Source organism: Pristiophorus japonicus, unplaced genomic scaffold (genome assembly GCF_044704955.1).
Source record: "Pristiophorus japonicus isolate sPriJap1 unplaced genomic scaffold, sPriJap1.hap1 HAP1_SCAFFOLD_1092, whole genome shotgun sequence".
Lineage (NCBI taxonomy): Eukaryota > Metazoa > Chordata > Chondrichthyes > Pristiophoridae > Pristiophorus > Pristiophorus japonicus.
In genome coordinates this window covers 69375-85000 of record NW_027250748.1, presented here as the reverse complement: position 1 = coordinate 85000, position 15626 = coordinate 69375, and the positions used below count along the sequence as shown (strand labels likewise).

Below are 15626 nucleotides of genomic sequence, written 5' to 3'. Positions count from 1 at the left end.
TCCCTCAGCACTGCCCCTCCGACAGTCGCTCCCTCAGCACTGCCCCTCCGACAGTCGCTCCCTCAGCACTGCCCCTCCGACAGTCACTCCCTCAGCCCTGCCCCTCCGACAGTCACTCCCTCAGCCCTGCCCCTCCGACAGTGCGTCACTCCCTCAGCACTGCCCCTCCGACAGTCGCTCCCTCAGCACTGCCCCTCCGACAGTCACTCCCTCAGTACTGCCCCTCCGACAGTCACTCCCTCAGTCCTGCCCCTCCGACAGTCACTCCCTCAGTACTGCCCCTCCGACAGTCGCTCCCTCAGTACTGCCCCTCCGACAGTACGGTGCTCCCTCAGTACTGCCCCTCCGACAGTCACTCCCTCAGTACTGCCCCTCCGACAGTGCGTCACTCCCTCAGTACTGCCCCTCCGACAGTCACTCCCTCAGTACTGTCCCTCCGACACTCAGCCCTGCCCCTCCGACAGTGCGGCACTCCCTCAGCACCGCCCTCGAGCGTCAGCCTGGATTTGCGTGTGCTCGACTCTCCTGGAGCAGGGGCTTGAAGCCGAGCGTGCCAGCCAGCGAGGCCAGGAGCGAGACAGCGGGAGCCCGGGACACTCGAGTGCATCGATTGTTGCTTACTAGCTCGGGCGGCAACTCCAAGTCCTCCTCCACGTCCCAACCAGCGCCCTCCTCCTGTCCGCGCCCGGCTCCATCTTCTCCGAACACTTCAGCTGCATCCACAAAACCGTCTGCAACAAGGACAGGGAGGGGGGTGGCAGAGAAACGTTGAAGCGGTGGGAGAATGTCCGGGTCACGCAACATCGCGATTCGTCACGAGCTCGGACACGAGGGGTGGGTGAGGATCGGAGCAGAGCCCCCAGCCCGAGCCACGCCAGGAGATATCACGGGGACAGGGGACCAGTAGCCGGGTCAGAGAGGCGCAGGTTTTCAGGAGGAGAGGGAGGGACAGAGAGAGAGAGGCGGAGAGGTTGAGGGGGAGGGAGTTCCAGAGCTTGGGGGGCACCACCCCCCCACCCCAGGCAGCTGAAGGCACGGTCACCGATGGTGGAGCGATGGGAATCAGGGGTGGGGGTGCTCGAGAGGGCAGGATTGGAGGGGCGCAGGGATCTGGGAGGGTTGCAGAGATAGGGAGGGGTGTAGGGGCTGGAGGTTACAGAGATAGGGAGGGGTGTAGGGGCTGGAGGCGGTTACAGAGATAGGGAGGGGTGTAGGGACTGGAGGTTACAGAGATAGGGAGGGGTGTAGGGGCTGGAGGGGGTTACAGAGATAGGGAGGGGTGTCGGGGCTGGAGGGGGTTACAGAGATAGGGAGGGGTGTAGGGGCTGGAGGTTACAGAGATAGGGAGGGGTGTAGGGGGCTGGAGGTTACAGAGATAGGGAGGGGTGTAGGAGGTTACAGAGATAGGGAGGGGTGTAGGGGCTGGAGGTTACAGAGATAGGGAGGGGTGTAGGGGCTGGAGGGGGTTACAGAGATAGGGAGGGGTGTAAGGGCTGGAGGAGGTTACAGAGATAGGGAGGGGTGTAGGGGGCTGGAGGTTACAGAGATAGGGAGGGGTGTAGGGGCTGGAGGTTACAGAGATAGGGAGGGGTGTAGGGGCTGGAGGTTACAGAGATAGGGAGGGGTGTAGGGGCTGGAGGTTACAGAGATAGGGAGAGGTGTAGGGGCTGGAGGTTACAGAGATAGGGAGGGGTGTCGGGGCTGGAGGTTACAGAGATAGGGAGGGGTGTAGGGGCTGGAGGTTACAGAGATAGGGAGGGGTGTACGGAGGTTACAGAGATAGGGAGGGGTGTACGGAGGTTACAGAGATAGGGAGGGGTGTACGGAGGTTACAGAGATAGGGAGGGGTGTAGGAGGTTACAGAGATAGGGAGGGGTGTACGGAGGTTACAGAGATAGGGAGGGGGTGTACGGAGGTTACAGAGATAGGGAGGGGTGTAGGGGCTGGAGGAGGTTACAGAGATAGGGAGGGGTGTACGGAGGTTACAGAGATAGGGAGAGGTGTAGGGGCTGGAGGTTACAGAGATAGGGAGGGATGTACGGAGGTTACAGAGATAGGGAGGGTGTACGGGCTGGAGGTTACAGAGATAGGGAGGGGTGTAGGGGCTGGAGGTTACAGAGATAGGGAGGGGGTGTAGGGGCTGGAGGTTCCAGAGATAGGGAGGGGTGTAGGGAGGTTACAGAGATAGGGAGGGGTGTAGGGAGGTTACAGAGATAGGGAGGGGTGTACGGAGGTTACAGAGATAGGGAGGGGTGTACGGAGGTTACAGAGATAGGGAGGGGTGTAGGGGCTGGAGGTTACAGAGATAGGGAGGGGTGTACGGAGGTTACAGAGATAGGGAGGGGTGTACGGAGGTTACAGAGATAGGGAGGGGTGTAGGAGGTTACAGAGATAGGGAGGGGTGTACGGAGGTTACAGAGATAGGGAGGGTGTAGGGGCTGGAGGTTACAGAGATAGGGAGGGGTGTAAGGGCTGGAGGTTACAGAGATAGGGAGGGGTGTACGGAGGTTACAGAGATAGGGAGGGAGTGTCGGGGCTGGAGGTTACAGAGATAGGGAGGGGTGTAGGAGGTTACAGAGATAGGGAGGATCGCTTCTGTCACCTCCCCACATACCCCCTCGAATCCCGTGGCCGACATCACTCACCTTCATCCAGCAAGAGTTCAGTGTCTGCCCCCCAGCCTTCGGACCCAGAGATTTCCATGGCCGGGTCAACAGCGAGCTGCCTCGCCTTCCCTGGATCGGACAGAGGGAGGGGGAGGGAGAGAGAGGCAGTCAGAAACGGGAACAGATCACACAGCTCCCTCAACTCCCTCCGCCCTGCCCCTCCGACAGTGCGGTGCTCCCTCGGGACACATGGCTTCTCCTCCCAGCTTTGCATCGCCGGCAAGCTTGGCCGCCTCTCCAAACCTCCTCCCCTTCTTCCGAGAAGCTCACATCGATTCTAAATAGCCAATGCCCCGGCACTGATCCCCGCCGCGCCCCACGCGTCGCTGTTTGCCCAGTGGAAAGCAACCCGTTTGTCCCCGGGCGCTCTCGTTGTTCCCGCTCGGTCTTGACTCCAGTGCTGTTTCGCACCGCACCCCTCCGCCCGGTTATTCACCCCCTTTAACCCCAGCACCACCCCCCCCCCACACACCTACCCTTCGAAGCAATGCTTCCCTCGAAAAAGCCCTTGGAGACGGTCAGTAGCGGCCAGTTGGTGTCCAGGGGCATGATGGGTGGTGGAGGCTGAAGGAGTTTGGCCTCGGGGTCGATCTCCGGAACCTGGGGAGGGAGGGAGGGAGGGAAGGGGGGAAAAAAAAAAAAAAGAGAAAAAGGGGGCAAGAGACACGAAGTCAAGTGTGCATTTCGACTGACAGAAGGCACTGATGCACAAGGTCAAAGCTCGCGGGGTTGGGGGTCATGGATGAGCATGGACAGAGGATTGGCTGACCAACAGAAAACAAGAGCCGGGATCAATGGTTCATTCGCGGGTTGGCAAATCAGGAACTAGTTGGTGCCGCAGGGATCAGAGGTGGGGCCCCAGCTATTTACAATCCACATGAACGGCTTGGAAGAAGGGGACCGAGTGTCACGTGGCCATGTTTGCTGACCATACAGAGATGGGAGGAGAAAGCCGTGCGTGAGGAGGACACACAAACTCTGCAAAAGGGACATCGTCAGGCTCAGGGAGTGGGGCACAAATTTGTCGGAGGGAGTATAATGTGGGAAAGTGCGAGGTCACGCACTTTGGCAGACAAAAAACTCAAAGAGCGAGTTATTATTTGAACGGGAGAAAGATTACAAAGTGCGGCAGTACAGCGGGACCTGGGGGTTACTTGTGCGTGAAACACAAAAGGTTAGTCCGCAGGTACAGCAAGTGATCAGGAAGGGCCAATGGTATCGTGGCCTTTATTGCAAAGGGGGGGATGGGAGTACAAAAGCAGGGGAAGTCTTGCTTACAAGTTTATACAGGGGTATTGGGTGAGGCCACACCTGGAGTACTGCGTGCACAGTTCTGCTCTGCCCATTTACGATTGAACTGCCTCCAAAGCATATCCTGAGAAGGTTCACTCGGTCGATTCCGGGGATGAGGGGGGTTGGACTGATGAGGGCAGGTTGAGGAGGTTGGGGGGCCCCTCTACTCATTGGAGTTCAGAAGAATGAGAGGCGACCTTATCGAGACGTGTACGGTTGCAAGGTGGATGCAGAGAGGATGTTTCCACTGATGGCGGGGTCGTCTTAGGGAGAAGGAGTATGGGAGGCTGTGTCTGAGGGGTGGGGCACAATTTTGTTCGTACCCAAGCAAGGATGCACTTGCCATCGAGGGTGTTGCCACCGATGGGGGGAGTCTTGGGGAGAACGAGTGTGGGAGGCTGTGTCTGAGAGGTGGGGCACAATCTCGTTCGTACCTAAGGAAGGATATACTTGACATCGAGGGAGTGCGGTGATGGGGGGGGTAGACTAGAACTAGGGGGGCACGGTCTTAGAATAAGGGGCCGCCCATTTAAAACTGAGATGAGGAGGGATTTCTTCTCTCGGAGGGTTGTAAATCTGTGGAACTCGCCGCCTCAGAGAGCTATGGGAGGCCGGGGACATTGAATACGTTGAAGGCGGAGATGGATTTTTGAGCAAGAGTGGAGGATGTTTCCACTGAGCCTCAGGGAGAACGAGTGTGGGAGGGGCTGTGTCTGAGGGGTGGGGCACAATTTTGTTCGTACCCAAGGAAGGATGCACTTGCCATCGAGGGAGTGCAGTGATGGCGGGGTCGTCTTCGGGAGAACGAGTGCGGGAGGCTGTGTCTGAGAGGTGGGGCACAATTTTGTTCGTACCCAAGGAAGGATGCACTTGCCATCGAGGGAGTGCAGTGATGGCGGGGTCGTCTTCGGGAGAACGAGTGCGGGAGGCTGTGTCTGAGAGGTGGGGCACAATTTTGTTCGTACCCAAGGAAGGATGCACTTGCCATCGAGGGAGTGCAGTGATGGCGGGGTCGTCTTCGGGAGAACGAGTGCGGGAGGCTGTGTCTGAGAGGTGGGGCACAATTTTGTTCGTACCCAAGGAAGGATGCACTTGCCATCGAGGGAGTGCAGTGATGGGGGGAGTCTTAGGGAGAACGAGTGTGGGAGGCTGTGTCTGAGAGGTGGGGCACAATTTTGTTCGTACCCAAGCAAGGATGCACTTGCCATCGAGGATGTTGCCACCGATGGGGGGTGGGGCGTCTTAGGGAGAACGAGTGCGGGAGGCTGTGTCTGAGAGGTGGGGCACAATTTTGTTCGTACCCAAGGAAGGATGTACTTGCCATCGAGGGAGTGCAGTGATGGGGGGGGGGGGGGGGGGGAGACTAGAACTAGGGGGGGGGCACGGTCTTAGAATAAGGAGCCGCCCATTTAAGACGGAGAGGAGGAGGAATGTCTTCTGTCGGAGGGTGGAACTCGCTGCCTCAGAGAGCTGTGGGAGCCGGGACATTGAATATATTTAAGGCGGAGATGTTAAACGATAAGGGGGCGGGGCGGGGAAGTGGAGCTGGGTCCACGATTGGATCACCCCCACGGTGGTATTGGTCACGTCGGCAAGCTTGTTGGTGGCGCCCCTTTGTGGATGTGGACGCATTTGTGTACTGCAACAGCAGAGTTAATAAGAAACAGAACCGGGCAGGTTTCCGGAGGCTCCTGAGAGAGAGCTGCCTGCCATGTGAGGAGCTGTGTGCGCTGTGCTCCGTGAAGATATCACACAGTGCTCAATGGCGGAGCAGGCTCGAAGGGGCCGTCCGGCCGGCTCCTGATGTTCTTGTGGGAGGGAGCGAGGGGAGGGAGCGAGCGAGCGAGCGAGGGGCTTTGCCGTACTCACCACTTCCTTTTCGGTGTCAAAGGTTGCCTTCAGGGCCTCGGCCTCCTCGTCCAGGCCGTGCGTGGCGGCGGTCAGATAAGCCAAGGACTCTGCGAGGGGCGGGAGAGAGAGAGAGTGAGAGGAGAGAGCGCGAGAGAGAGCGCGAGAGAGAGCGCGAGAGAGAGAGAGCGCGAGAGAGAGAGAGAGAGCGCGAGAGAGAGAGCGCGAGAGAGAGAGCGCGAGAGAGAGAGCGCGAGAGAGAGAGAGAGCGCGAGAGAGAGAGAGAAAGCGCGAGAGAGAGAGAAAGCGCGAGAGAGAGAGAAAGCGCGAGAGAGAGAGAGCGCGAGAGACAGAGAGCGCGAGAGAGAGAGCGCGAGCGAGAGCGCGAGAGAGAGCGCGAGAGAGAGCGCGAGAGACAGAGAGCGCGAGAGAGAGCGCGAGAGAGAGCGCGAGAGAGAGAGAGCGCGAGAGAGAGCGCGAGAGAGAGCGCGAGAGAGAGAGCGCGAGAGAGAGAGCGCGAGAGAGAGAGCGCGAGAGAGAGAGCGCGAGAGAGAGAGCGCGAGAGAGAGAGCGCGAGAGAGAGAGCGCGAGAGAGAGAGCGCGAGAGAGAGAGCGCGAGAGAGAGAGCGCGAGAGAGAGAGCGCGAGAGAGAGAGCGCGAGAGAGAGAGCGCGAGAGAGAGAGCGCGAGAGAAGGGGCAGGGAGAGAGAGAGAGCGCGAGAGAGAGAGAGCGCGAGAGAGAGAGCGCGGGAGAGAGAGAGAGCGAGAGAGAGAGAGCGCGAGAGAGAGAGAGAGCGCGAGAGAGAGAGAGCGCGGGAGAGAGAGAGCGCGAGAGAGAGAGAGAACGCCAGAGAGAGAGAGCGCGGGAGAGAGAGAGCGCGAGAGAGAGCGCGAGAGAAGGGACATGGAGAGACCGATGCTCACGTGCTCACACACAATTTCATTGTCCTTACTTTGCCCGCAGTTTTTGAGAATGCGGACACGCTCGATGACATCGCCGAGGTACAGCGCGTTCTGGTAGTGGCCACTCATATCTTTCCGGATCTCCGCTGCAGGGACAGAGGGAGAGGGAGAGAGAGAGAGAGAGAGAGAGAGAGAGACAGGGATGAGAACACACGATCCCAGCAGTGTCCCGGGGTGGGGGGTCAGTCAATGGTTGGGCGTGTCAGGCGCTCTCCCCGATCTCACACCGCGAGCTCAGGACACACCTTCCCCCAGCCCCTTGACCATCGGGCCCTCCCCTTTGACCCCCGCCCTCTGACCCCCGCAGACCTCCCCACTCCGATACGCCCCCCCCCCGCCCTCACAGCCGCTCGCCTCACCGATCTTCATCATCTTGCGCAGCTTGTCCAGGTTGCCGGTGATCAGGTACAGGAAGGACAACTTGTCGAAGTTCTTGGTGCGCTGATAGCACATCTCCACGATCTGGTGGTTACCCTGGAGCAGCGACAGATCACCAAGCTTCTCCCAGCAGCTCTTGTCGTCCAGGGCCTTGGCTGCCTCCAGCGCGATCTGGCGGGAGAGCGAGGGGCCGTGAGATAGGGAGCGAGAGAGAGACACACACACAGAGCGAGAGAGAGACACACACAGAGCGAGAGAGAGACACACACAGAGCGAGAGAGAGACACACACAGAGCGAGAGAGAGACACACACAGAGCGAGAGAGAGACACACACAGAGCGAGAGAGAGACACACACAGAGCGAGAGAGAGGGACACACAGAGCGAGAGAGAGGGACACACAGAGCGAGAGAGAGGGACACACACAGAGCGAGAGAGGGACACACAGAGCGAGAGAGGGACACACAGAGCGAGAGAGGGACACACAGAGCGAGAGAGGGACACACAGAGCGAGAGAGGGACACACAGAGCGAGAGAGGGACACACAGAGCGAGAGAGGGACACACAGAGCGAGAGAGGGACACACAGAGCGAGAGAGGGACACACAGAGCGAGAGAGGGACACACAGAGCGAGAGAGGGACACACAGAGCGAGAGAGGGACACACAGAGCGAGAGAGGGACACACAGAGCGAGAGAGGGACACACAGAGCGAGAGAGGGACACACAGAGCGAGAGAGGGACACACAGAGCGAGAGAGGGACACACAGAGCGAGAGAGGGACACACAGAGCGAGAGAGGGACACACAGAGCGAGAGAGGGACACACAGAGCGAGAGAGGGACACACAGAGCGAGAGAGGGACACACAGAGCGAGAGAGGGACACACAGAGCGAGAGAGGGACACACAGAGCGAGAGAGGGACACACAGAGCGAGAGAGGGACACACAGAGCGAGAGAGGGACACACAGAGCGAGAGAGGGACACACAGAGCGAGAGAGGGACACACAGAGCGAGAGAGGGACACACAGAGCGAGAGAGGGACACACAGAGCGAGAGAGGGACACACAGAGCGAGAGAGGGACACACAGAGCGAGAGAGGGACACACAGAGCGAGAGAGGGACACACAGAGCGAGAGAGGGACACACAGAGCGAGAGAGGGACACACAGAGCGAGAGAGGGACACACAGAGCGAGAGAGGGACACACAGAGCGAGAGAGGGACACACAGAGCGAGAGAGGGACACACAGAGCGAGAGAGGGACACACAGAGCGAGAGAGGGACACACAGAGCGAGAGAGGGACACACAGAGCGAGAGAGGGACACACAGAGCGAGAGAGGGACACACAGAGCGAGAGAGGGACACACAGAGCGAGAGAGGGACACACAGAGCGAGAGAGGGACACACAGAGCGAGAGAGGGACACACAGAGCGAGAGAGGGACACACAGAGCGAGAGAGGGACACACAGAGCGAGAGAGGGACACACAGAGCGAGAGAGGGACACACAGAGCGAGAGAGGGACACACAGAGCGAGAGAGGGACACACAGAGCGAGAGAGGGACACACAGAGCGAGAGAGGGACACACAGAGCGAGAGAGGGACACACAGAGCGAGAGAGGGACACACAGAGCGAGAGAGGGACACACAGAGCGAGAGAGGGACACACAGAGCGAGAGAGGGACACACAGAGCGAGAGAGGGACACACAGAGCGAGAGAGGGACACACAGAGCGAGAGAGGGACACACAGAGCGAGAGAGGGACACACAGAGCGAGAGAGGGACACACAGAGCGAGAGAGGGACACACAGAGCGAGAGAGGGACACAGAGCGAGAGAGGGACACACAGAGCGAGAGAGGGACACACAGAGCGAGAGAGGGACACACAGAGCGAGAGAGGGACACACAGAGCGAGAGAGGGACACACAGAGCGAGAGAGGGACACACAGAGCGAGAGAGGGACACACAGAGCGAGAGAGGGACACACAGAGCGAGAGAGGGACACACAGAGCGAGAGAGGGACACACAGAGCGAGAGAGGGACACACAGAGCGAGAGAGGGACACACAGAGCGAGAGAGGGACACACAGAGCGAGAGAGGGACACACAGAGCGAGAGAGGGACACACAGAGCGAGAGAGGGACACACAGAGCGAGAGAGGGACACACAGAGCGAGAGAGGGACACACAGAGCGAGAGAGGGACACACAGAGCGAGAGAGGGACACACAGAGCGAGAGAGGGACACACAGAGCGAGAGAGGGACACACAGAGCGAGAGAGGGACACACAGAGCGAGAGAGGGACACACAGAGCGAGAGAGGGACACACAGAGCGAGAGAGGGACACACAGAGCGAGAGAGGGACACACAGAGCGAGAGAGGGACACACAGAGCGAGAGAGGGACACACAGAGCGAGAGAGGGACACACAGAGCGAGAGAGGGACACACAGAGCGAGAGAGGGACACACAGAGCGAGAGAGGGACACACAGAGCGAGAGAGGGACACACAGAGCGAGAGAGGGACACACAGAGCGAGAGAGGGACACACAGAGCGAGAGAGGGACACACAGAGCGAGAGAGGGACACACAGAGCGAGAGAGGGACACACAGAGCGAGAGAGGGACACACAGAGCGAGAGAGGGACACACAGAGCGAGAGAGGGACACACAGAGCGAGAGAGGGACACACAGAGCGAGAGAGGGACACACAGAGCGAGAGAGGGACACACAGAGCGAGAGAGGGACACACAGAGCGAGAGAGGGACACACAGAGCGAGAGAGGGACACACAGAGCGAGAGAGGGACACACAGAGCGAGAGAGGGACACACAGAGCGAGAGAGGGACACACAGAGCGAGAGAGGGACACACAGAGCGAGAGAGGGACACACAGAGCGAGAGAGGGACACACAGAGCGAGAGAGGGACACACAGAGCGAGAGAGGGACACACAGAGCGAGAGAGGGACACACAGAGCGAGAGAGGGACACACAGAGCGAGAGAGGGACACACAGAGCGAGAGAGGGACACACAGAGCGAGAGAGGGACACACAGAGCGAGAGAGGGACACACAGAGCGAGAGAGGGACACACAGAGCGAGAGAGGGACACACAGAGCGAGAGAGGGACACACAGAGCGAGAGAGGGACACACAGAGCGAGAGAGGGACACACAGAGCGAGAGAGGGACACACAGAGCGAGAGAGGGACACACAGAGCGAGAGAGGGACACACAGAGCGAGAGAGGGACACACAGAGCGAGAGAGGGACACACAGAGCGAGAGAGGGACACACAGAGCGAGAGAGGGACACACAGAGCGAGAGAGGGACACACAGAGCGAGAGAGGGACACACAGAGCGAGAGAGGGACACACAGAGCGAGAGAGGGACACACAGAGCGAGAGAGGGACACACAGAGCGAGAGAGGGACACACAGAGCGAGAGAGGGACACACAGAGCGAGAGAGGGACACACAGAGCGAGAGAGGGACACACAGAGCGAGAGAGGGACACACAGAGCGAGAGAGGGACACACAGAGCGAGAGAGGGACACACAGAGCGAGAGAGGGACACACAGAGCGAGAGAGGGACACACAGAGCGAGAGAGGGACACACAGAGCGAGAGAGGGACACACAGAGCGAGAGAGGGACACACAGAGCGAGAGAGGGACACACAGAGCGAGAGAGGGACACACAGAGCGAGAGAGGGACACACAGAGCGAGAGAGGGACACACAGAGCGAGAGAGGGACACACAGAGCGAGAGAGGGACACACAGAGCGAGAGAGGGACACACAGAGCGAGAGAGGGACACACAGAGCGAGAGAGGGACACACAGAGCGAGAGAGGGACACACAGAGCGAGAGAGGGACACACAGAGCGAGAGAGGGACACACAGAGCGAGAGAGGGACACACAGAGCGAGAGAGGGACACACAGAGCGAGAGAGGGACACACAGAGCGAGAGAGGGACACACAGAGCGAGAGAGGGACACACAGAGCGAGAGAGGGACACACAGAGCGAGAGAGGGACACACAGAGCGAGAGAGGGACACACAGAGCGAGAGAGGGACACACAGAGCGAGAGAGGGACACACAGAGCGAGAGAGGGACACACAGAGCGAGAGAGGGACACACAGAGCGAGAGAGGGACACACAGAGCGAGAGAGGGACACACAGAGCGAGAGAGGGACACACAGAGCGAGAGAGGGACACACAGAGCGAGAGAGGGACACACAGAGCGAGAGAGGGACACACAGAGCGAGAGAGGGACACACAGAGCGAGAGAGGGACACACAGAGCGAGAGAGGGACACACAGAGCGAGAGAGGGACACACAGAGCGAGAGAGGGACACACAGAGCGAGAGAGGGACACACAGAGCGAGAGAGGGACACACAGAGCGAGAGAGGGACACACAGAGCGAGAGAGGGACACACAGAGCGAGAGAGGGACACACAGAGCGAGAGAGGGACACACAGAGCGAGAGAGGGACACACAGAGCGAGAGAGGGACACACAGAGCGAGAGAGGGACACACAGAGCGAGAGAGGGACACACAGAGCGAGAGAGGGACACACAGAGCGAGAGAGGGACACACAGAGCGAGAGAGGGACACACAGAGCGAGAGAGAGAGAGACACAGAGCGAGAGAGAGAGAGACACAGAGCGAGAGAGAGGGACACACAGAGCGAGAGAGAGAGAGACACAGAGCGAGAGAGAGAGAGACACAGAGCGAGAGAGAGAGAGACACAGAGCGAGAGAGAGAGAGACACAGAGCGAGAGAGAGAGAGACACAGAGCGAGAGAGCGAGACACAGAGCGAGAGAGGGACACACAGAGCGAGAGAGAGAGACACAGAGCGAGAGAGAGAGACACAGAGCGAGAGAGAGAGACACAGAGCGAGAGAGAGAGACACAGAGCGAGAGAGAGAGACACAGAGCGAGAGAGGCACACAGAGCGAGAGAGAGGGACACAGAGCGAGAGAGAGAGACACAGAGCGAGAGAGAGAGACACAGAGCGAGAGAGAGAGACACAGTGCGAGAGAGGGACACAGAGCGAGAGAGAGAGACACACAGCGAGAGAGAGAGACACACAGAGCGAGAGAGGGACACAGAGACAGAGAGACACATAGCGAGAGAGAGAGACACACAGCGAGAGAGAGAGACACACAGCGAGAGACACAAGACAGAGAGACAAACAGCGAGAGAGAGACACACAGCGAGAGAGACACAGAGACAGAGAGACACAGAGACAGAGAGAGACAGAGACACAGCGAGAGAGAGACACACAGCGAGAGAGAGACACACAGCGAGAGAGAGACACACACAGAGACAGAGAGACACACACAGAGACAGAGAGACACACACAGAGACAGAGAGACACACACAGAGACAGAGAGACACACAGAGCGAGAGAGGGACACAGAGACAGAGAGACACATAGCGAGAGAGAGACACACAGCGAGAGAGACACACAGCGAGAGACACAAGACAGAGAGACACACAGCGAGAGAGAGACACACAGCGAGAGAGACACAGAGACAGAGAGACACAGAGACAGAGAGAGACAGAGACACAGCGAGAGAGACACACACAGCGAGAGAGAGACACACACAGAGACAGAGAGACACACACAGAGACAGAGAGACACACACAGAGACAGAGAGACACACACAGAGACAGAGAGACACAGAGACAGAGACACACAGCGAGAGAGACACAGAGACACAGAGACAGAGACACACAGCGAGAGAGACACAGAGACAGAGACACACAGCGAGAGAGACACAGAGACACAGAGACAGAGACACAGACACAGACACAGAGACACACAGCGAGAGAGAGACACACAGCGAGAGAGACACACAGCGAGAGAGAGACACACAGCGAGAGAGAGACACACAGCGAGAGAGAGACACAAAGCGAGAGAGAGACACAAAGCGAGAGAGAGACACACAGCGAGAGAGAGACACACAGCGAGAGAGAGACACACAGCGAGAGAGAGACACACAGCGAGAGAGAGACACACAGCGAGAGAGAGACACACAGCGAGAGAGAGACACACAGCGAGAGAGAGACACACAGCGAGAGAGAGACACACAGCGAGAGAGAGACACACAGCGAGAGAGAGACACACAGCGAGAGAGAGACACACAGCGAGAGAGAGACACACAGCGAGAGAGAGACACACAGCGAGAGAGAGACACACAGCGAGAGAGAGAGAGACACAGAGACAGAGAGACACACAGCGAGAGAGACAGAGAGACAGAGAGAGAGACACACAGCGAGAGGGAGACACAGAGACAGAGAGACACAGCGAGAGACACACAGCGAGAGAGAGACACAGAGACAGAGAGACACAGACACACACAGCGAGAGAGACACACAGCGAGAGAGACACAGAGACAGAGAGACACAGAGACAGAGAGACACAGAGACAGAGAGACACAGAGACAGAGAGACACAGAGACAGAGACACACAGAGACAGAGACACACAGCGACACAGAGACACAGAGACACAGAGACACAGAGACACAGAGACACACAACGAGAGAGACAAAGACACACAGCGAGAGAGACACAGAGACAGAGACACAGACAGAGACACAGAGACAGAGACACACAGCGAGAGAGACAGAGACACGCAGCGAGAGAGACACAGAGACAGAGAGACAGAGAGACAGAGAGACAGAGAGACACAGACAGAGACACACAGCGAGAGAGACAGAGACACACAGCGAGAGAGACACAGAGACAGAGACAGAGAGACAGAGACACACAGCGAGAGAGACAGAGACACACAGCGAGAGAGACACAGAGACAGACACAGAGAGACAGAGACACACAGCGAGAGAGACACAGAGACAGAGAGACACAGACAGAGACACACAACGAGAGAGACAGAGACACACAGCGAGAGAGACACAGAGACAGAGACACACAGCGAGAGAGACACAGAGACAGAGAGACACAGAGACAGAGACACACAACGAGAGAGACAGAGACACACAGCGAGAGAGACACAGAGACAGAGAGACACACAGCGAGAGAGAGACACAGAGACAGAGACACAGAGACAGAGACACACAACGAGAGAGACAGAGACACACAGCGAGAGAGACACAGAGACAGAGACACACAACGAGAGAGACACAGAGCGAGAGAGACACAGAGCGAGAGAGACACAGAGACAGAGACACACAGCGAGAGAGACACAGAGACAGAGAGACACAGCGAGAGAGACACAGACAGAGAGACACAGAGACAGAGACACACAGCGAGAGAGACACAGAGACAGAGAGACACAGCGAGAGAGACACAGAGACAGAGACACAGAGACAGAGACACACAACGAGAGAGACACAGAGACAGAGAGACAGACCGAGAGAGACACACAGAGACAGAGACACAGAGACAGAGAGACACAGCGAGAGAGACACAGAGACAGAGAGACAGACAGAGACAGAGACACAGAGACAGAGACACAGAGACACAGACACACAGTGAGACAGACACAGAGAGACAGAGACACACAGCGAGAGAGACACAGAGACAGAGAGAGAGACAGAGAGGAGGAGGAACTTACCTCAATGTTGCCGCACTCCAAAGCCAGGCTAAAGCGGGTTTTCTCGTCCTTGACAAAATGCAGAGCCACCTCTGGATACCCTTTCCTCTGCAGGTAGGCGATGATGGATTGGCCGACGAGCTTTGCGTGGCGGACCATGTGGAGGACCTGAGGGGGGGGAGTGAGGGAGGGAGAGGGAGACAAACGAGTGCAGAGCTCAGGACTGAGACACTTTGGCAGTACAGCGGGGACCCGGGGGGCGTCCTGGTGGATGCGGAGAGGATGTTTGCACCGCTGGGGGGAGCCTTGGGGAGAGCGAGTGCGGGAGGCTGTGTCTGAGAGGTGGGGCACAATTTTGTTCGTACCCAAGGAAGGATATACTTGACATCGAGGGAGTGCGGTGATGGGGGGAGACTAGAACTAGGGGGAGGCATGGTCTTAGAATAAGGGGCCGCCCATTTAAGACGGAGAGGAGGAGGAATGTCTTCTCTCGGAGGGTGGAACTCGCTGCCTCAGGGAGCTGTGGGAGCCGGGACATTGAACATATTTAAGGCGGAGATGTTAAACGATAAGGGGGCGGGGCAGGGAAGTGGAGCTGGGTCCACGATTGGATCAGCCCACGGTCGTATTAAATGGCGGAGCAGGTTCGAGGGGCCGAATGGCCCCCTCCTGCTCCTGTTCCTTGTGGTCTCGTTGCCCCTGGGATAGGACAACTGAGGGGATCGGCCGTTTAATGGGGGCAGGGAGTGATGAACTCTGTTCACCTTCCCAATCCTGACACGAGCTTGCGTTCACCCACAACTCTGCTGTGTCAGACATTGGCTCCCTGTCCAGCCCCGACACCCCTCCCTATCTCTGTAACCCCCTCCAGCCCCGACACCCCTCCCTATCTCTGTAACCCCCTCCAGCCCCGACACCCCTCCCTATCTCT

General features: G+C 58.4%; 1 protein-coding gene across 3 annotated transcripts in view; it reads right to left on the bottom strand.

Moving 5' to 3' along the window:
- copa (COPI coat complex subunit alpha) overlaps positions 1–15626 on the bottom strand; it is a 104345-nt gene that overhangs the window by 24553 nt on the left and 64166 nt on the right. For all 3 annotated transcript variants that reach the window (XM_070870026.1, XM_070870028.1, XM_070870027.1), the window contains exons 21-27: positions 14717–14863; positions 7129–7318; positions 6760–6855; positions 5829–5917; positions 3143–3266; positions 2646–2735; positions 622–731 (exon numbers count right to left, since the gene is read on the bottom strand). In XM_070870026.1, coding sequence (XP_070726127.1) covers positions 622–731; positions 2646–2735; positions 3143–3266; positions 5829–5917; positions 6760–6855; positions 7129–7318; positions 14717–14863 — 846 coding nt within the window. The remainder of the gene's footprint in view (positions 1–621; positions 732–2645; positions 2736–3142; positions 3267–5828; positions 5918–6759; positions 6856–7128; positions 7319–14716; positions 14864–15626) is intronic.